Source organism: Aphelocoma coerulescens, chromosome 6 (assembly GCF_041296385.1).
Source record: "Aphelocoma coerulescens isolate FSJ_1873_10779 chromosome 6, UR_Acoe_1.0, whole genome shotgun sequence".
NCBI lineage: Eukaryota > Metazoa > Chordata > Aves > Passeriformes > Corvidae > Aphelocoma > Aphelocoma coerulescens.
In genome coordinates, this window is record NC_091020.1 from 18,779,205 (window position 1) to 18,801,537 (window position 22,333).

Genomic DNA, 22,333 nt, shown 5'->3' on the forward strand with positions numbered 1-22,333 from the left:
TAACAAGAAAAAAGTGCCAAAAAATACAGCCTAAAGCTGTGCTATACAATCCCAACAGTCATACATGCTTTTGGTACCATGTCTGGGAGACTGACAGCATTTCCATACCTCAATGTCCAATCTGAGTTTTAATAACTGAAGGAGTATAACAGCAACACCTTAACACAAAAAAAACCCAAACCCCAAGAACTCAACTCTGTAAGAAATGTGACTACAGCCCTTCTTCAGTGCAGAGTACTGGTGCTGCAGTGCAGCATGTATTATAACATGGTGTGCAACTTTGCACATGGCTGTATATTAAAATATATATAATTCTTTTAAGCATCAATATTTCATGTGCCTATTTCCCTGAATACTTTCCTGAAAGTCATTCTATAAAGCACATACACTCATAAAACCTAATATACTAACTCACACAAATTAATAAATACGACTCCCTCATTAATACTTTCTACTTCCTACATCCCCAGCCCTTACACACAGCTCTCCTGAAAACTGAAAGGAATTTTTCTGAGCTCAGGTGGAAAGTACAGCACCAGCAGCTGTGCAAAGAGACACCAGTTGGCAAATGACACAGTTCATGCTGCTCCCCCAAGCCAGGCTGCCCCATCAGCCAAGGACTACTCTACATCAAAAGCCAAAAGTGAGGTTTCCGTAAGTTCAACACAAAAGGGCTGCTGACAATGTTGTAGCTGAGATACAGTCCCAATACCACCACCTCAAAAAAACCTGTGGAAAATAGTGAAGAGCAGTTTCCTCAAGAATGCTGCTGTTGGGAAAAGCAACAAGAAGACCTGTTTCAACTGGTTTGGTACAAGTATCAGCACCTGCACATATCAACAGAGTTCCTTTTTGAGGCCTGACCATCATGGGTCCCAATTTCTCCCTACAAGATGTTTGCTATGTTGTTTCTCTGAGGACATTAAGAGCAGACTTTGGCATTACCTGTGCAGTTCTCATTTACAGTGAAAACACTGAATATGAAGTATTGTATTTCCCGTTGTCAATAGAAATCCCCCTTCTTTAGTGTTTGTTTTTTTAATGTTCTCTTAAATCAGAGGAAGGAAAGTTGGATTCAGAGAGTAGCAAGGAAAAAGTAGAACCAAATCTGCTGTTACCCAACCCCAAACTTTAGGGCTAAGAACCTGACACCCTTGGTAGCCCACACCCATGTTCAGACAGGGAGAACGTTGACAGATAACTTCCTTGTGCCCCCTTCAGATGACATTACCTTTTGATACTAGTCTCATACTCAGTCCTCTGTTTGCTCAGTTCTGTCTTTAGCTCCACCACCAAGCTCTGTAAGGCCCTGGAGCATTGGACAGAGTCTCGGGAAGCTGCAGCTGGGTCACTCTGTTCGCTGCTGCTGCTGCTGCAGGCTTCAAACCTGTCCATGCTGTTCTCCAGATCTGCTGTCTTGACCTCACTCTGAGACAGTGAGCCCTGAGTTACCCACTCAGTTTTTAGGGAGCTTAAAGCAGAAGAGTCACTAGCCCGGCAGGCTGGGCAGCTGCTCACTGAGTCCATCACGGAGATCTCACAGGATGATGTAGACCAGGTGGTGCTGGCCATGCTGTGCGTGCTGAGGGACAGGCTGGATGAAGGGACATTGTCGTAAGTGGAGAGTCTCTGGGAGGAACACGAGTCTTTCACTCGTTCCCCAGAGGCTGTCCGGCGATGGCCTCGGAGGGAGTACAGGCCGTTCATCAACCAGTTCCCGCTGGAGGAGAGGTTGGGGATATCTAAGGATGAGCTGCCCAGCTTTGGACTCACAGACCGTGCTCCCTGCTGGCGGAAGGAGTATTTCCATGGAGGCAGCGTCTGCACTCTTTTACTGGGGCTTGTGGCAGGCTGGGCTGATTTGCCACTGTGCTCTGGAGGAGTGATTTTCACTGTAGGTCCCGGAGTAGCCTCTAGTGCCACAGCATTGCCAGAAGGCAAATCAGCAGGGCTGGCAGCGCTGTTCTGTGACCTGCTGTCCTCCCCGTCCTCCTCTGAGATCCACTCAACAGTGCTGCGCTGGCGCACAGGTCTGATTTCCAGCTGGCTCCCTGGCACCTCCGCCTGAGGAACAGCAAAGATCCGCCCCTGCTCACTTATCAGTACTGTCATCAGGTGCTGAACTAGTGAGGTGCCTGTGGGTGGAAAACAAAGGCAAGCAGTTGAGGAGACATGGAAGACCTCTGCAACTCACCCTGCCTGCTTCCATGACTAGGTTGCACCCAGTTTCATGGTCTAAACAGGGCCAGAGCTACTGCTTATTGTAAAAACACAAATGTCAGCTCAGGCCTTCTGCTGCTGCTCTCAGTGTATAGAGAAACTTGCAAGAAGTATGACACCTGCATTATACACACACTGGCAGATGGTGTACAGCAAGTGCAGAAAGTACTCACAATTATTTAAATTCACAGAAACGTGCTGCTGTTGTTTTCCAGGAGTGGAGCAGACCATTATGAAATAATAGAGAACGCCACTTACTAAACCTAATACAAAGCGCTTCCTACAAAAGAGGAAAACCTTTAAAAGGGTGAATAAGCAATTCTATTTTGAAGTATTGCCTGAAATAGAGAATAAGGCCAACATACTCAGGAGTTCAAGGCAAGAGCCTGGTTTTATTGATGAGTTTTTGGCCTAATAGCAAGATGTACAGAGCTCGCCTACCACTACTATTTTATGTTTGTGAATGGAGGAAGAGAACTAAATGTCTTGGAGATATGGGCATTCCTAACAATTTAGCTGTCAAACTTCAGGTATTTCTATTTGAAATTCATTATTTAAATTTGAAGGCAGACATAATTAGAGTGCTTTTTGTTAAGATCTCATTATCAGTTTAGTTAGGAGATTGAAATTACCCTGAAGCTAAAAAAAATTCAGTCTTTCCATTTCTCTGTTATTTTTATCTAACGAACATTCTATTCTCAACTAAAACAAAAAATTGCCAATCCTGTTATGAGTATAATGATTAAGTCTCAAAATCCAGCCTACATATCCCAATTTTTTTACAGTTCAGATCTGTGGCAATACAGAATTCCAGGTCAGATCACTGTAGTGTTTTTATACAATGATTAGGAGAGACCCCAGCACCTGCACGTGTGCACCTGCACACAGTACAGGCAGCTCTGCCATCAGATGAGCTGCAGAATGAAATGCCTGAGGTGATCTGAACCCAAACTAGTCCCCTGTGCCAGCTGAGCAGAGAGCACGCTGCTGGCCAAGGCTGTGAGAGCCGCACCAGCACTGGCCCTGTGGCCACTAGGGGAAGTCCCAGCATCGCACACAGGCTGACTTCAGTTGTCCCCATATCCAACACTGAATAACCAGCACTGCTCCCGCGCTCCCTTCTCGTCCCCGATTTTCGTACCTTCTGCACCTCCAGGGCAAGGTATAAAATCTACCCTTAATAATATGGCCCACATCGCTGTGACAGGCTTTGAATCCCTGAACTATTATAATATGTTAAGTCATGCTCTGAAGTTTTCCTGTTGCCTTACAGTGAGCTGCCATCGTGGGGGACACATCTGCACATCACCTGTGAAAGAGCTAAAGGCACTGCTGCTGCTAAGGCATGACAATACAGGCCTTCTGTGAAGGATCTGCATCACACAAAATACCATGTCAGCTGTCCCCTACAGCTAGACAGCAAAACCAGAGCCAAGTTCAAGCATCCTGGGCACAGCATCTCCATCTGTGCCTAATTAATTCATCAATTCTTTTTGTGGGCTTGCCAAAATCCCACAAAACTTTATGCAAAGACCTTGCTAAAATTTGCACCACAGTAGCTATGTTTCAGTGCGACCTGGGAGAGCAGCTGTATCCCAGCCCCAGTGTCAGCCTGCTTGATTCATATGGAGGTAGACAATTTTATAGCTTCAGATTTTTTACATCCTAAATTAACAGTGATTTCCAACTCATTTTTTGAATTCTGTGAAGTTTTGATCCATACAGTCTGCTTAGAAGACAACATTTCTAGTTACAGCCACAGTGGCACAGCCAAAACTACAGTGCTCTCCTCATGGCCCAGATGTTCTCTACAGGGAGCTGTATAACCACTGAAATGCACCAATACAAAATGATTGCAGTTTGGTACTTAAGCACAGGCCTTCTGGAAAACAGCTGAGCTTTCATTTCAGCAGTAGGTTCAAAAAGAGTTTCGGGGCACAGAGGCATCTCCACATGGTGGAGAGAAGAGGCACTCCCAGTCCAGTGGTGAATGGGATAAGATGCCAACTGGAATACCCTTCACAGGCCCTGATGAAAGGGATGGCTTGACTTGTTCTGACTGTGCAGGCAACTGATACAGCTACCAAGGAATGTATGGCTTCCACTTTCAGTGCCAAAACAGAGCTGCCGTGCCATCCCACCAGAGCAGCACCTACCTTCCATCATGGTCACCGGATCCTCCATTTTGGGCCGCAGTATGTTTGGTCCAAATACTGTAGCCAGGTTCTGGACACTCATCTTGTTAATGCTGGAGTGAGCCTGAACTTCATCAAGGAACCTTGAAAAATCCCCACAGAAAAATCAAAGGAGGAGGGAATTCATGAGTAAGTCACTTTTCAGAACATAAACATTCAGTTTTGTCCTGTTTTCATACAACCCTGACACCTGAAATGATTCTAGGAACTACTGTAGCTTAGATACTCAGTATAACCCCAGATCCCTCCTAGTGTATGAACCAGAGAAGACAGGATGTTTTCTGCCAGAAGTACCCACCTAGCAGGGACCCAGCCTTCTACTGGGTCTGAAAGGACAGATTCTTGCATTTTTATAGGAATTCTCCAATTATATGGATTGACTTTGGCTAATTTTCACTTGCAGATGTAAGAGAGGTAATAAGTCATTTTACTCATCTCCTTGTCCAAGAACTAGCAGCCTGTGAAAAGAGCTTTGTGGCTTGGCTTGAATCTAACAAAATACAGATCACAGAATCATAGACTGGTTTGAGTTGGAAACAGCCTTTAAAAATCATCTCCTTCCACCCCTCAAATAAAGAGGCAGCCCAAAAACTGGGAAAATCCGCAGAGATGAAAGGAGACAAAGCTGTGGAGTCCCTGGTAACCCAAGAGAAAGCCACCACTAATCCCACTTCCAAACCAGAGCAAATGCCAGACTGGCTATTCTGAATGCATCTGCTACTCAGCTTGTGTCATAAATCTTCCAAGTGTTCAGTGTCTGGAATGAGTGTCTATCTTTAGTGGTCTGTAGGTGCTTCTCAAATAAACAATATACTGTGTTAGTATCACTCACGCCTGCTGCCAAGGCTGCAGGTGGCAGCAATTTGCTCGGCTGATCCTCTTGGATAAACCAAGAGCTTCCTTCAGGCAGGCTGCATTCACTTCCACGTGTTTTAAAGGAGCTGTAACTTACACTTAAGTGGTTTTTGAATATTCATACTTTCAGAGTTTATTATTTGCATATAAGACAGCCTCACAAAACTAAGAGACTTTTCCAAGTGTTAATTAATTTCACTTACTTGCATATGTATTTGAGGAGGTTGTAGTTGGCTTGGGGCAAATTCTTCACCTGTTTAACCAGTTCCTGGGTACCCTGAGGGACAGGAAAAACAAGAAGCAGAGCTATTAATGTAAATGCTGCAAAGCAGATGTGACTTTCCTTCAGGACTACAAAGTCCTCTTTCCACAGCCAAATGCTGAACAATAGATGGTAACACAAAGAGGCTTTGCTTTAGAAGAGGTGTCATCCAGTGTGTTGTGCCTTACAAAAAACCCAGTGTCCAGAACTCAGTTCAGTTCTCAGTGGAAATCCTCCTGTAAACTTTAATGGTTGCTACAGAAGCCTTCAGTGAGGCCTGCCAGCCTTCAAAGCCTGCCCACTGGCACTGGTATCAGTGTACCAGCAGATGTGCCTTTGCTTACTTGAGACTTGGAGGCATTGAGTGCAGTATAAATACACTGCAGTAATGCTCAGTTGAGCAGGGGGAAGATCTTTAAAAAGCTACATGAGTCCAAATCAACTGTCTCATTTTTAATGATGTACTTCATTTGCAGTCATTCTGACCGGGGACATACTTCCTTATGAAATTTCTGTCTTTACCTTAAATATAAGATGAGACATCAGCTGAAGGAATGACTTAAACCCCCGAAGCTACTTAAATCATCTAATGAAAACCTCTGACTCAGGAGGCTATTGTCCTGCCACAGTCCCAAGTATCATTTGCTTGCTCCTGTCAATGCTGCTGTTGCCCTGGAGATTTGGTTATTTTTGGAGACAACTCAACCTTTTGTGGAAAAACAGATACTGAAGCACATTTAAGGAAAGAGTCATAGCTGCTCACTACTGATGGAGAAATTCCAGAAGCAACTGGTTCTAAAGAAGTGCAGTTGAACATTCATTTCAAACTCTCCTTGAATTTTTAAGGACTGTTAGGAAGGGAATTCTGTTGGCCAGACTCTTGCAATGTATTCCTGATTTCTCCAGTCCTGACAAGTCAGAAAGATCCAGAGAGCAGTGCCTATTCCTGCCTTCCTCCTTATTACCTTAAATATACAGGTACTTTTTTATTCTGTACATCCCAGCACAAAAAAAAAAAAAAAAAAAGTTCTCTAATAAAAACCTGAAACTTAAAACAAAATTCTTAAAAGCAGTAACCCCTTTATAATTCCTTAGCTTAAACACTATGCTGGTTTAATGGCGACAGCAATGGAGACACCAGTAAAAGGCCAGCCTCTTCTGAAAATCTCAATCCTCTTCTTTAAACTTTAAAAAATTTTTCAATCAAGGATGGCTGCTACTGATGTGAAGGTTAAGGTCAGTTGTTAAGGTGAACCAGCTTTCAAGTGACAAGTTTGAACCAGAAATAGGTGAGCTAACAGACCTAATTCCCTCTTGAATTTTGCTCTGTAACCCAATTTATTTCAAACAGGGAAATCAGGATGGTATTTGGGACTGTATTTCAAGTGCTCTGAATTAAAATGCCATTGACTCCACTGGATATAAGAGGAAGCTTTGGAACAGAAACTCAGGCAGCTGTGAACAGCAGGAAACATGATGTAAAGGTAAAAGAAAAAAGGTTCTAAAAATTTATAATCCATGCTTTGTCACGAGGAATCTCAGGCAGGGTATTACACAGATTATCTTTATATTCATCGAAGTACAAACACCTGATAGGTAAAAAAAAGCTCTCTCTCCTAGTGCAGCATTTATCAGCTCTGCCATAGACTCATCCTCACCAAGGCCTGACCAATGCAAGGCAGAGGCTTAGCCTAGGAATACCAGAGTGACAGCATAGAGGAAAACACGAGCTTGAAACCTCTGCAGTAACAAACAGCACTGAGCAGTGCCCGTGGCTGTTGCCCAGAAAGCCGTAGATGCACTGTACTGTTATTTATTGTGGGATTTTGCAGAAATAACTCTTACCTCCTTGAAAACGTTGCTTTCCAATGAATGATCCCAAACCCAAGGACTTTGCAATGTGTGTAACAGATCAGCACCAATTCAGAGCTTCTAGTTTGGCTGGAAAACTAGCAACACTTTAGATGTTCATAAAAAATTCATATGCCTCTTTAAAAACACCTGAAGCCTTGTGTTCAATCTACTGAACTGCTCTGTGCATCTCCGGAGTACAGGTAGCAGTGAAGGCTAAAATACTACCACGTCAAGGCAGCTCAGACTCAAATGAGTTTTTAGACATTTGAAGATCTCTCTTGGTCTAAAGTTATTTTTAATTTTCAACCCTCCTCCCCATCAGTTGGGATCAGAATCAAATATTTTTTAATGCTGCAGTCCTACTGAAATACCTGGAAACCTCAGCACCACCCAAGGTCTCTGTTATGTCCCTGTTTGCATTCAAACACCAGAGATGAGCTGGGTGCAGAATGAAGATGAAAAGCAGTTAGTATAAAAACTTAGGGCAGTACTGGAGCTAGGCCAGGTTTGCAAACCCCACAATAATTCCTATCCATGGTCACAGTGTAGCAGCATGAGGTACCAACAATTTTATCCAAAAGGCTATTTTGCCTTAAGCAGTTCTGGTTTTTTGGGTGTGAGGTGAGGGTGGCTGTACAAAACTAAAGAAAATGATATTAAGAGTCCAAAAGTCTCATTAAAAACTTTCAAGTGAAAAATGAAAAGAAAATAGTACTTCAAATTAAACCAGTACAATTACATTTTGTTTCAAAATACTTTTACAAAACAAAATGTTTGATTTTTAAATTCCCTGCTTACCATTACGTGTTAAAAATCGTGGTTTCAGGGAAACCACGTTTCTGAGCAGGGGGATTTTCCATGTGGGAGGCGAGTCAGGCCCCACAGGCTAGGTATGACTTTGTGCTGCATTCTGCTCCACGTGCTCCTGTGCACGTACAGCCTCTCCGCCCCTGGTGTGTGCACTCCACCTTCCTTTCTGAAAAGGTAAACAGCCCACGTTGAGGTTCCAGATTTCCCTGACAAAACCAAAATTGCTTATGTTTATAACAGCACCTTAACAAAACAACTCTGTGCTATGAGCAGTGCTGTATTTCGTAAGTGTTCATTTTGGCTACCTAGTACTCCCCATTGCCTTTCTAATCTAAAGAGAATTCTGCTCTACAAGTCATTTGAGTCTGACCTTGCTCACACAGATGTTGCTTCCTAAACTGCTGCAGCCTGTGCAGACAAAATCAGGCAAACAAGGTAGTTAATAAGCTGAGCAGTGATGTACAATTATGTTTGCCCAATTTGGCAGTGTCTCTACTCTTGTGCAATGGTGCTTAATGGATCCAAAACTTCCCAGTCTGCACATCTTATGACCAAAATCAAACCAGCTCCACTGCCTTAGAAATGCTGCTGTTTCTTGTGAAATAACCGCTGTGGGGTCTGTAACAGGGCACCCTGCAGAGATGCCTGAGTTCACTGAGGTTGAGGCAGAAAATGAGCAAGTTTTGGAGGTAGTAGACACCTACTAAAATATAACAGAAGTGCACTGGCACCCTGATGTGGCTGGGTCCAGAATGCAAGGGCATAGCCATGTGTGATAACATGCTGTGTCATGCACAGAAATCTGCTTTCTCACAGTCGACTGAGGGTTACATCATTTGAGTGTAGAGAGTAGTAAACTTGCCTTTTAACTATAAAGAACTTATATTGCCACATCTGCTACATTTGATGCACGCAAACAAGCATCTTCCTGTGGGCATCATCAAGGACAATCTCCACAGAGCCTTCGGCCACTTGAACTGAAAGTGAATCCCAGACTCACAGTGAAGAAAAGTTTTTAAAAATCCCACCAGAGACAAAGACGAGACCACACACAGGGACAGAACTGTGGACCACAACTTACAAGCCCTCAGGCCTTTGCTTCTTTAGCAAAGAAAAGACACAAGAAACAGCCCTTGCAGCGTCTTTAAAGTTCTGTTCTAGAAGGGGCACCCGCATCAGGCCAGATCTAACACACCTTTGCACTCTGCAAAGGGCTAAGGGAGTGCCACAAGAAGAACCATATGGATGAAACAGATCAGTCAATCATCTTGTAAATAATCCTGTTCCATGACTGCCACAGACTTGGTAGTTTTTGTCAGCCCTTTCCCTTGCCTGGAAACCAAAGAGAAGAACATCGTAAGAAGGTTCTGGCAAAGTATTCATAGCATTATATCCCCCCCATTCTGGATAATATCGTAGCCTGTCTTCTCATACTGCCTTTCCTCTAAGAAATACAAAGACCATTGCACTGACCAATGTCTCATCCACCAAAATCTTTGGGAAGGAGAATATACTGTTCTGATACATAAAACGAAAAACACAGCAAAGAGGAGTGACTCCATACAGCTTGTTAGTGAGTGAACAGCAAGGCTGGGAAAGGAACCCAGATTTCCTCCTACCTTGCATCTCTTGCCAATTATGCTACACAACAGCTTTGCTTAGAAGAAAGAAGCACCAGGCTACAAGACTGACTTTTTTTAAGCAGCAGCCTGTGATAACAGCACCCAATTCACAGCTTCAGGAAAATTCAGGGAAAGGTTCCCGGGGACTTCATTGATTTAAATCAAGTTTGAAGAGTGATGAGGATAAAACCTGTACTACATTAAGTCTTGGGAACATCCTCTGAGGAGGCAGATTAGAAGGATCACTGACCTCTCCCTCATCTTTTGAGAGTAGCTGTCCACAAGAAAGAAAGTCTTCGTATTTGGCAAAGGGGATGACAGGCTCTGGCAGCTCTCGAAGGTAAAGCTTCAGGAGGGACGCCACAGTGTGAACATCTGTGTTGCTGCAACAGAGAAGAGGGAAGGAAATTTAGAAACTCACACTACCTCAGAGCTTGATGCCTTTCATTAGGGGTGCATCAAGGTCCCTCCTAGGGGCAGGGACAAAGCAGGCACATGGAAGGAAGCTCTTCTGCCAGTCATTTGTACTAGGCAGGAGCGTCTGCCTGGGAACAAGGGAAATCTCTGTTTTGTCAAGATAGAAACGCACCTCAGGCAACACAGGCAGTGGAAGGGATATGCCCATAATACTGCTTAAGGTAGGGTGACACTGTGGTTCCTCTGCCAGTGGGGACCAGGAATGTGAGGAATAGTCCAGGCAAGTGCACAGTGATCACACAGCATTGACAAGTGAGCTCTGTATCTTGATTCTGTGAAACATAACCTCTGAGCCTCTCACTGATCCTTCCTGATACTCTCCCCAGCCAGCACACACATACAGCTGATGGGCCAGCTCCCAAACATCCTGGTCAATCATTCAGAAAAAATAGAGGAAGCTGTACTTCCTCCAGGTCCTGTATTGCCCTTTGGTACGGCTGCCCGGCTTGTGCTATCTGGAATTTCCTAGCCCATCTGTTATGCTACTATATCAGCTTTTATTTTCTCTCCCAATCCAGGAACTTCTTTTTCCTCTTCTTTCTCCTTTGCTTTAAAGTTGAGGTTGAAGTGTCAGATCTCAGGATGAAGATGCACCTGCTCTTCCGTTTCCAGCTATCCAAGTTTCTGGTGTATGATGATACCTCTCCCTCATTCTAGGTTTCCTGTTGTACAGCATTGTTATTCATTGCAGATGACCTCCTCAAAGGTTTTGACTGTTGGAAGTCTAAACAGATTCTGTCACCAGCTCCTCCCTACCCACCATTGCCCTGAAAGTCTTTAAAGAATTCTGAGAAAAACATATCAGTGAACATTGGGCAAGAGAGCTGCAAATCATCTCTTCCCTCCAAAAGCTGAATCCTTCTACTTAGTAAGTTTCTTTTTTAGAACACAGGGCTAAAACAAAACTGGAAAAATTACACCAGGAAACTGTCAGCAGATACCACTTACTACTAATCCTGTTAATGCTATTGCTATTAAACAGCTCCAGCATAGTTGACAATACCACAGTTGCACACAGTGGTTTTCTTCAGTTGATTATAATATTTCACAAATGAGATCGGTACCCTTATTCTTTTTTTGCCTTTAGTATAGAGTTTCAGGTGTGGATAGTGGATCTGACTATCACTGAGAAGCAGAGCCCAGAACAGACCTTCAGGGCCACTGGCTGCAGTAACTGTTTCATTTATGATGCCATGTGAAATCCAGCCAGACTTTCCGTGGCATGAAAGTGCAACAGGAGCAGGCTGCTATAGGTGCTTCCAAAACAGCAACACCTGGCCTTTCATAAGAACGTTGGAAAAGAAAGCTTTTAAAAATAAATATTTTAATTATCAGTCACCACAAATGTCTGATCCACCATGGGGCAAGCAGGCAGTAAGCACCTGGATAACGCTGTAGTTACAAAAGACACCTAAAAGCACTGATTGCAGCTGAGTAATAAGGAAGGGCTATTCCTTTCACTGCACCTGATTTGGAAAGAAGCATCTGGATTTCACACTTCTTCTCCCAGGAATCCCAGGCCGTACATCGATAAATTATAGTTACACAAAGAAAGAATTACAGTTGCCAGGAGGAGAAGCATTTCACTTAGCCAGAGTGGAACTGCCTCCCCGCCTTGCTGCTGCCTGTGACTGCAAATACACAAGATAGACTGCATGTGTACATGGACATGGTGGGAATAGCAAAAGGCAGGAACTGGGAGACCCTTAACTTTCCAGTACTCAGGTACTCCGGGCTTGCTTCCTTTAATTCTGTACTGAACCTTCAGTTACCACATCACACACTGACTAGCCAAAAGGCAGGCATTCCTGCCTGGAGGTCCTTAGTGCCTCTGTTAAATGGGAGACAGCACTGATCTATTTAGCCAGTGCAAATGTCTATGGAAATAAAGGTGCTTTCTGCACCTGAGGTGGTGAGGCACTGGAACAGGCTGCCCAGAGAAGCTGCGGATGACCCATCCCTGGAAGTGTTCAAAGCTAGGCTGAATGGGCTCTGAGCAACCTGGTCTAGTGGAAGGTATCCCTGCCCATGGCAGGGGGTTGGAAGGATATGAACTTTAGGATCCCTTCCAATCCAAACCATTGCACAATTCTATTTTGCTTTAAAAATGCTGGGTGGAGGCTTGGTTTATCTACATAACAATGAAGTTAGTATAGATAAGGCTAAAGTAAAACATGAAACTGAAACTTGCACTCCTAATTAATTCCTTCTGTAGATACTCCTGTTCCAGAGTATAAGCATTGAATTAAGATAATTTTAATTCTGAACTAGAACACCCAGAAATTAATTTAAAAATACAAAGGTTTTGTTAAAGAAAAGATTAAGTGAGACAATTTGATGATTTCAAACTTATTTTTTCATGAAAATATTTCTAAATGTTTGACACTTCCATTTAGGGAGCAAATACTGTTTGTGGTTAAGAATCAAAGAAAGGAGAATGGGTGGTCTGGGAAGCTGAAGGAAGGGAAGAATTAGAAGAATGTTCCAAATAAACTCTGAAGATATACTTCCCAAGATGAGACCAAACACTGTTTCTGCCCACACAGGAGACAGTGCTAGCTCTTCCTGCAGTGGTAGGCAGGGAAGGTATTGGCAGTGTCCAGACTGGCTGCAGGTCCAGGGGAAGCGATCCCCTAAGGTTAATGTGTTGGTAATACACCAGATGCCACCAGCACCAACTGGAAAAACAGGGCTAGTGAGTTCCAGCAAGAAATGGTGCCAGGTCTCCAAGACAAGATCCCAGAGCCGATCTCACTTATGGACCTGTGATAGAGATCAGACCAGATCTACACAATGCCCTTGGATCCAAATATCCCTGAAGTTCAAGGTCTCTGTTAGGGTCAAGCCCTATTTCACAAAGGGTTATTAAGCTTTGCACAATGCTGACCTTCAATCCAGGCAGGATGTACGTAAGACAGAGCGGAAGAAATGTTAGTTACAGCATAAGGACAATATTTGGCTGAAAGGACCCTGACAGCATCCACCTTTGTGGTGACTTGCTGGGGGCTAATGTAGAGACAGCACAGCTGAGAGCTGCCACTTCCCTTGCTGCCTGAGACAGGGCTGACACTTCCCATGGGAACCGTTACTAAGCTGAGCATCTACAAAACAGCCTCTGGCATAAGAGCCAGGGAAAACATGTGAGATAGTGGCGACTATTCTGAAACCTGGTGACAGAGGAAGAGTCAAGATACTGCCTCAGGCAGATCTGCTGGGAGAATGCAACATCTGAAAGCAGTACATCACCTAGTTCACCTCTGTATGCCCATTTCTTTGATGGGATCCCACCAACTGCTCAGCTTGCTGTACCCAAATCTAGCAATGCTTTTCCTTCAACATGTGCTTAAGCTGGAACACTAGAGGAGCCCCATATAGACCAACGAGCTCTGCTCCAGCACTGAGCTGTATAAAGGCCTCCACACCCAACACCATGTGGGAGAAAGCTCCATCAGTGCTTTCAACTGAGAATGATGGTGTGGAAAGAACATGTAAGCTAGGATTGCCACTACATGGATACTCCTGGCAGATTATACATGTCACAGATACACTAGCCTGAATTTGGTGATGTCAACTCACCTGTCAAAAAGGGGTTTCTCTCCACAATCAAAAGAATCCTGCAGATCTTTGACAAGGTTGGCTTGTCCAGGCATCCGAAAGAGCCCCTCCTCTGTAAGACCTCGCTCCCGAATAAAATCCACACACTGTTCCACCAGCAGAGGGGCCAAGCGCTGGCCATACTTCCGCTCATACTGTACGGTGTCCTCCAAGCGCTGTCCAAAGATCCCTGACAGCAGAGAGCAAGAGAGACATCTGGGTGTCAGCTTAAACTCTTCCTGAGCTGCTGCTCAGGGCACACAAGGAGGAGAGCTTTCACATGGAGGGGGCAGCCAGTGTGAAGGCCCAGTTTCTAACAGACTCTGAAGAATAAAGCTATTTTAAAAAACAAGAATTACATGATGAATAATTTTTTTTCTGCTTAACAGTGCTTCAAATTATCCTCTACCCTAAGCTGGTTTCTATCTCATACACAAGGAAGGTGGGTTTAAGGTTATGTTTATGGTTATCCACAGCTGTGCTGAATTTGGATTAAGTAATTATGCTTTCATTGCATCTTCCATCCCAAGAAGACCAAATCAAAGGTTACACTGACTTCATGGGACACATTTCCTTCCTGCATGCACCCACTGCTTAGGCTGTTGCACAGCTGCCCTCCACTAGTTTGCAGCTGGCCAGCCCAACAGGCAGCAATCCCACTAGAAGGGGACTGCTAACACAGCAGAGTAGAGTGTCAACATTAAAACTGGATATTGTGAGAATCTTCCTCCATCCTGGGAGACCCTTTCTTTTCCTTTAATTAAACTTGCTGAATGAAAATTTAAAAAAAAAAAACCAAAACAGTAAAACGTATGCAAAATCCATTGCCCCTCCTACTAAAAAGTATGTGCTGTACTTCTTACATCTTGAAAATACCAGAAGCAACATATTCTCTAAAACCAGACTGGCCTAGGTTAATTCTTTAGTCAGATCTACTGTAGACATATATCATTAAGTATGAAGCCCTGTCTTTTTCTCTGGGGAATATGGAGTTCCTGGCCAATACCAGCTGCTAAATGCCACTACTGGCATCAGATATTTCAACAATGCAGAAAGGGCTCAGGCTGTAAGGGCCAGAGGTCTTAGTTCAATCCTTATCACTAGGAGACTGCTCCATCTAAAAGGACTGCCACTCAGTTGAGTTCTGAAACTAATTCTAGCACCCTACAATGTTTGGTGGAGTAAGGGAGGACAATATCCAAGTTAATAATGTTTTGGCAATAAAAATTCAGTAAGTGAGGGAATCCCAGAATCTACTCCCAGAATTTCAGAATCTACTCTCAGAATTCCAGATGACACCAGACCAGAGGAGATAGGAAATTCTATTCAGGGATTTCTCAAAGCTACAGAAAGTTTTCTACAGATATCAAGGATCTTTAGATCATTAATTCAGCACTCAGTTAAACCTGCAGGTCTGAGGAAAAAAAGCAGCGTGCAATATTGGAGTCACACTGTTTCACACCCAATAGCCAGAAGCAGTGTTTAATACTTGCACTATGGGCTCATATCAGGCCAGGGAATTTGGTCATTTCTGAAGGCTTTACTTACCTTCCCCTGCTAGTGTCTTTTTTTTAGTGCTACATTCATGAGAGGCTGGTAACTTTGGGTAGGATGTTCCCTAACCACTGACCACCGTTCTTCATAGGAGACACCATGTCAAACCATACCTACTTTCTATATTCAGTCCAACCCTGCTGAATCCTCAGTGAAACAAACCTCTCATTATCAGTTTCAACTCATTGAATGAACGCTGCAAGAAAGATCCTGAAGTCCAATTTCTTTTCCCTGCCTGTTTGTTATACATCAGAAGACAGAAACTCTTCTTACACCACAGCCTACACAACTGCATTACAGTATCAAAGCCGGAGGGCCATGAAAAGTCTCAAAGGAAATTCCCTCATCCTGGCAGGAGGGCATGCCCTGGAGCATGGGAGTGACTTATCTTTATCACTGTATGTAGTGGATTTATTGCAGAGTAAAGGTTTTACTAGTTCTCATTTCTAATCTCTTTAGTTTTCACTGCGTTAGGTGTCTCTGAAGTCAGATTCTAGGATAGGGAATCTCTGCTTTTGCACAGATTGCTTTGTAATCTCATCACGTAATCCTTGCTGTCATGATGGGGCATATTTATTTCCTTAAAATGATACATGTTCACTTTTCTAGATGCAAGACATCTAAGTTCAGGAAGGTCAGGATGTGGCACATGTCAGGGCAATAGCAGCCCTCTTTCCTCAAATCCCTACTTGCTGAATGTGTTTCCTAATGGGTCTGTCTAGAGAAAACTCTGGGAAAGAGGTAAATGCTCTGCATTCCCCAGGCATAAAGCACATATACAATGTTATTCTGTAGGCTCATGTTCTGATGTTCTACACTTAACTCAGATCAAGGACAAAGGCAGTGTCAGACACACACATAAGCAAGCACACAGAACAACCACATGTGTAATCTCCACTGAAGCTCTGTCTACTTTTCCACAGCCTTGACTGGTCTGTGCTCAGCAACATCTCTAATACATTTCAGGCAACATTGGTCCTTGCCTTCGCAGTCAGCTTGGATCACAACAGCAGTCGCTTTCTGTAGGTGCAATCTACCTGTGGGTGACTTCTGGTGACAAGTGGACTACAGTCAAATAGAGACCACCAACACAGAGATTAAGGAATGTGATGCTAAGATAACAGAGATAGAAGGGTGATCTGCTTTGAGAGCAGCAGATAGACCGTTCACAAACACAGTATCACCATTACTGTAGGTGGCTCCTGCACAGCCAGATGTGGGAGATCCTATCTTTCCTCCTTCTCACACACTGAGGTCAGTAAAATCTTTTTCTCCTGGATGAACAACAGTCTTTGGAGGAAATAAAGGCACTGAAACATTCTTATACTGCAATACTCTTCACCTCCCTTCAGACCATTTCAAATAAGTAACAAGAAAAACCAGGCATGAAACCAAACATGACCGAGGATGAAGCTGATCTACCTATCACACGATGATGAGTGAAAGGAGCTGGCCCAAGTGTGGGTTTCCTCTTGTGTGACAGTGTCTGCTGAAGGGCTGTGCTAGTGACATCACACAGTCTGCACAGGTCATTTTTTGATGGGGAAGAGGACTCTGAAGCCATTTCCAGGGTGAAAGGCTTCCCCCAGCCCAGCTCTCTCAGCTGCCTCCCATCCTGGTTTGGCAGCCCCACTCCAGCCAAACTCTAGCTGCAGACCTATGCCTTTCTCTCTCCCTTGAACTTGAACCCTTATTTTCCAGGTAAGCATTAGAAGGGATCGCCAAACATTGCTCAAAGTATTTCACCCAAGCTAAGCCTGCTGCTAACTGCAACTTTCCCTTTATTACATTTTTCAGTTACACTGCAGCTCTATGAATTTTCTTTCTCTCTATCCTACTTTTTTTTTGCTGAGCCACAGAGAAGGGCCACCACAAATGCTGCTCAGAAGAAAGACTGCATCCAGGCCAAGTCTTCTGGCAGTAAGAGCATTATGGTTGGTGTTAAGAGAGAAAAAGCACAGAGTTGCAATTAGTGGGACTGGAAAGTTGGCCTTGAAATTATTCATCTGTGCAGGGGCTGCAGAACTTGTCCATGGCTTAGAAAAGAAAAGTAGTGTTAAAGTTCATAAAAAGAGCAAACTAAGATCTGTCTATGGAGTGGGGCTGGAAAGGGACTGTCAAAGGCAAGTTTGAGATGCTGACAGTTCCAGGCTTGCAGAAATCTTTCATCTCGGCATCTGCTGGGGGGCCTTGATGAAGTTCAGGAGAATTATCACTTGGGCCCTCTCAGTCACACTGGCAACAGACTTAGCAGATGTGCCTACTTCGGTCTCCCAGGGCTACACAAGGCAAACTGAGGAACCGGTGTCCTGCTGGCTCTGTATCGTTCGTCTCATTTCCATCAGGTCTTAGAGCTCGTAAAAGTGATGTAGTCAAATGTCCCTGAAACTCCCCGTATATGACAACATCTCCGGTTTGGACAGGGACTGCCCTGCCTTGCAAGGAGAAGCAATGTGGAGCCAGTCACACACAGCCTCATCCGCTGGCTCCTCAAGGCACAGGCCTGTTTTTAATCACTGGGCCCTGCAGCTCAGACTGAACTTGGCAGCGCTTCACTCCATTTGATGATCCCGCTGGAAGACATTAAAGTCTTTTTTCTTCATTCTAAAGAAGGGGAGCCAGTGCCATCCAGTCACACTCCAGACAGAGTTAAGCTGGAAATAAAGTCAAAAGCTTACTAGCAACCCATGGGTTAACTTTCCTTGTCATACCCTCATCTATAGCTAGGCGCTTTTGTTTGGTTTCAAAGCAGAAAAAAACTCCAGCATGCCTGGAACCACATCCTTAATCTCAGAAAGATTCAAGAGATACTAAAAAAATGGGCTAGCAGAGCTACAGAATTTCCTTCCTCTACTCCAACAAGCTGCCTCTGTTCTTTACAGATTTAGGTGACTCTTTGTGGAAAAAGCAAGCCAGGAATGATGTACTGACTAAGACACAGACAGGCTCTCTGTCCTGGCCTGAATAGCTCACCCACCAGCTCCAGGCATACAAAGCCTATACATTCAGCTATGCTGTCCAGACACGCAGTGGGCAGGAAAATATATGCTCTCTGCTACGTTTTTCCTCATAAGAAGCTCTGATTTCAACCAAAATAAACTAAAGACAGAGATAAAGTCAGTTTTTGAGTAGATTTTCTTCACGGGGAGGACTAAGGATTCCGCATCTGCTTAAGTGTGAAAAGTCCAGGTACACCTACGTCAGCCGTATGTACAGCTTATTACACACACGTTAGAAGATGTGTGGGAAGATAATCAGGCTTACACCTGGATGCTGCTATACAACAGCACATACACCCGCGCACGCATGTGGTGCCTCACAGACAGGCAGTTTATGGATATAAAGATTGTGTACGTGCTCACCTGCACAGGTAAGTGCCTGCTTTTACCTTCCCACTTTCATGCTTAAGTTCCCATTTATCTGTTCCTCTCACACATGAAAGCACCAAGAAAAAAATCACGGGCGGACATTCAGAAATGAATATGCTTCCACAGCACAAAACACACACAAATCTTTAACTTGTTTCCCCTCCCCTAGCCCACCCAAGCACACACTACATGAATTACTGTAGCAGCAATAGAAAAAGGAGTTTCATGGTAGGAGCCATATGTACCTAAAAAAGCATAGTCCTGAACAACTAAGCAATCCAGCCAGCCAAAGAATGCAAGAATCGGAGAAAAGAAAGGAAGCAACAGACAATTAGGAATCAAGAAAAATTGATTAAATAACTTGCTCAGAGTCACACAAATGGGTCTGTGGTAGAACTTGGTGTCTTCTGACCCCGTTCCCAGAAAAAGCAGTGTCCATATACTAGAAGCTGATTGCTCTCATCCACATACGTCCTTAAATATTCTGTGTATATGCAAAGAAAAGCACTCCTTCCCAGAACTATCTTCACATGCTAGCTTGATATCCAGTAGTATTTTTGGCCACAGACTGTGTTCTTCCCGCTCCTTCCCCCTTTATAAAGTCAGCTCCAGTTTTAGATTCTTAGCCTCTGTCTAAGGCTATGCTTAAAGATCTGCTTTTCCTCTAGCAAAAGGAAACCATAACAAATCTAAACTCTGGAAAATCATCTCATACCTCTCGTTCTTGTGCAGCACTCCGCTACATGACAGGCGCTGAGCTTCAAGCAGAAACCAGGCAGTGTCAGACAGCAGGAGCGGCAGAGAAAGAAAGTCCTGACTTCAGGCATCAGACACATTCTGAGTCCCAGCACTGGCAGCTTTCCATTCACCCAGCGCTACAGAGCACAGAGCAGCCGATCTGCCCTGGGAGATAATCTCGGCAGCACATCTGGTCTTAGCTCCACAACTCGGCATTAATTATGACTTGTGCAGAAAGCATTTGAAATATCCAATGGGATGCAGAGCTCCCCGGCTTGCTCAGCACAGGGAAGGAGAGAGGAGAAAGACAGGCAGGTAGGGTCTTGCCCACCCTCGAAGCAGCCGCCAATGTAAACAGCAGCTAAGTATGGGTCACAAGTTTTAACAAAGGCATCCCCCATCGGCTCTGTAATATATTCATGCTCTAATTGCTTGTCAGATCTATTCTAGATAGCTGGAAAAGCTGAGCAACAGTTGCTGTCTGCATGCCACACTCTGGATTCTTCCTGATACAGGCAATATTACTGTGCTGCAGGCAACCTGGTGCCCTGGTCTAGCTTCCCGTCTGCTTGCAAAGCACCAGAAGCAGAAATCTGGTTTTGGAGGGGAACATTTCCCCACAGTACCCTTAGCATGCTCTGAGAATACCTCCACAGCCCTGGGACATGTTGGAAAGTCTGACAAAGCTTAGGAAAAGCTACGCTCCTTGACCTGTGCAGGTTTTTTGGTGCTTACCGCCTCTGCTTTAGCTCTTTGCAGAGAAGTTGCCTGAATTAATAGCTCAGCTGAGTAACAGGTAGGGGAAGGGACTACAACTCCTTACATGTGAACCAATACCCAGTCACTTTACTTGCAGGAAAACATTCATCCCCCCTCAGCTCCTGCTCTCAGGGTAAGAAGCCTGTCATTAACAAAAATGCTTACCATGCAATGCCCTGTGCAGTTATACAGCAGTCAGGCCTCCATCCCATTCACAAAACGCACTCATGTGACTGTAGATCTGCAGCAGTCACCACCCAAAACCCTTGCACCAAGCTTCTGAGTAATTTTATCAATATTAGCTAACTTTTTCTCCCTCTGCAGGAAAAAAAAAAAAAAAAAAAAACAACAACCAAAAAAAAGTTTTATCTGTCCACAGCTGCTCATCTGCTTCAGCTGTTAAAATCTCTGTGGTCACTATATAGAGCACATTCACCTTAACTTAGCAGCCCACCCCTTTCTCAGCTACACTGTGGCCCAGTTTGAACACACATCTAAGGAAATACTGAACCAGCAGACAAGTTATGAGATTCTAGTCACTGAGACAGTGTTGTCCCACAACAACCTTCTCTATACTCTGTTTTGAACAAAAGCTCCTGAAGAAAAGAATGCCTCTTGCTTATATGAGTGAAGGCAGCACCAGGATCAAAAGCTTCTGTTCTTGAACATGGTGTGACTCTTAGGGCTGTCATGTGCAGGGCCAGAAGCTGGGACTTGGATGATCCTAGTGGGTCTCTTCGAACTCAAAATACTCTGTGACTGGCAAGATAGTAAGGTATTCCTGAGCTATTTAAGGTATACTCTGAGTAGCATGGTACTGCACAGCTAGACACCAGAAGCCCAGTCAATACACTAGGTAGCATTTAAAACACAATAAAGAATATTTAGAAAGTGACAGAAATCCTTAAACCAAAGGTACAAATGAGGTCCTGGGTATTCTTCACCCTTTTATTATCCTCTTTCCTTGTGGTGAACACAGCAGGCTGCAGGTTAGGGAGAGCCTGCCCACAATGCTAACTGGTGAGCAGGACCAATCCTCTTTCAAATGGCTGAGACACCACCAGAATTTGTGGCACTATTTCCTGGAATAATACCTCAAAACGTGTCACATCTGCTAATAACATTATGGAGCCTAGGACTTAGTGTTTGAGATGGGAGCACAGAAGATAGCAAATGCAGATTTTTATTCTTCCGTTCACTTCTCCATTTCTGTTTTCCATCTCTCAAAACACAGGAACAAGGAGGTATCCAATGAAATAGAAAGTCATGCTGTTGAACAGGGATGCTGTCAGACCCAAAGTATGATTAACCTGTAAAATTCAGCCTCTCTGTGGCCAAGGACACAGCACAACTCAAAGCATGATTAGACTTCAGTAGAATTTACAATGCTATGAGATGATGAAGCTGATGCAAACTCTTCTCCAAAGAGCTAACACAGCTCTCTGGTGAGAGAAAAAGGCTGGAGCACATGCTTGCTCACATAAGCACCAGAACTGAGGCAGAAAATGGAAGCTGCTTCAGTGTTGTTCCCTGCACAAGGTAACTCTGCAGCTATAGGTATCCTGTGACTGCAACACTGTGCTACACACTCCACAAGTACCACCTGTCTTCTTATATGAAACTCTTAATCCTTTTAAAATCATGGTGCAAAAATTCATGATTTAGACTAAAGAATATGATGAAACAGGAATAAAAAATCACAAGATATATATATTTATATCTATATGGTATTTCTTCTGTGTTTTGAATTTCCACATCACACTTGGATCCTGCTTTCTCTATTAACTGCATTTGTCAAAAATGAAATCCAAGATTCACACATCATCACTGGATTGCAGGGGCTGCAGACTCCAGAGGTATACTTGATACTGCAAGAATAGCAATATAATCCAAAGAATTTGGCACATTGCATATAAAATTCCATCAAAATTTTCACTTGGAGATCTCCCCATACTCATGTGCCAAGGGGAGAAGGGGAAATGGAGACTGGACTGCCTCCTTCCCCACTGGTATGAAGCTGTTTAA

The 22,333-nt window shown here is 43.9% G+C and overlaps 1 protein-coding gene across 7 annotated transcripts in view; it reads right to left on the minus strand.

The window, feature by feature from the left end:
* Positions 1-22,333, minus strand: part of ARHGAP22 (Rho GTPase activating protein 22) — a 139,234-nt gene that overhangs the window by 4,033 nt on the left and 112,868 nt on the right. For all 7 annotated transcript variants that reach the window (XM_069019577.1, XM_069019576.1, XM_069019575.1 and 4 more), the window contains 5 exons: positions 13,872-14,079; positions 10,069-10,201; positions 5,474-5,547; positions 4,377-4,498; positions 1,232-2,135 (listed from right to left, as the gene is read on the minus strand). In XM_069019577.1, coding sequence (XP_068875678.1) covers positions 1,232-2,135; positions 4,377-4,498; positions 5,474-5,547; positions 10,069-10,201; positions 13,872-14,079 — 1,441 coding nt within the window. The remainder of the gene's footprint in view (positions 1-1,231; positions 2,136-4,376; positions 4,499-5,473; positions 5,548-10,068; positions 10,202-13,871; positions 14,080-22,333) is intronic.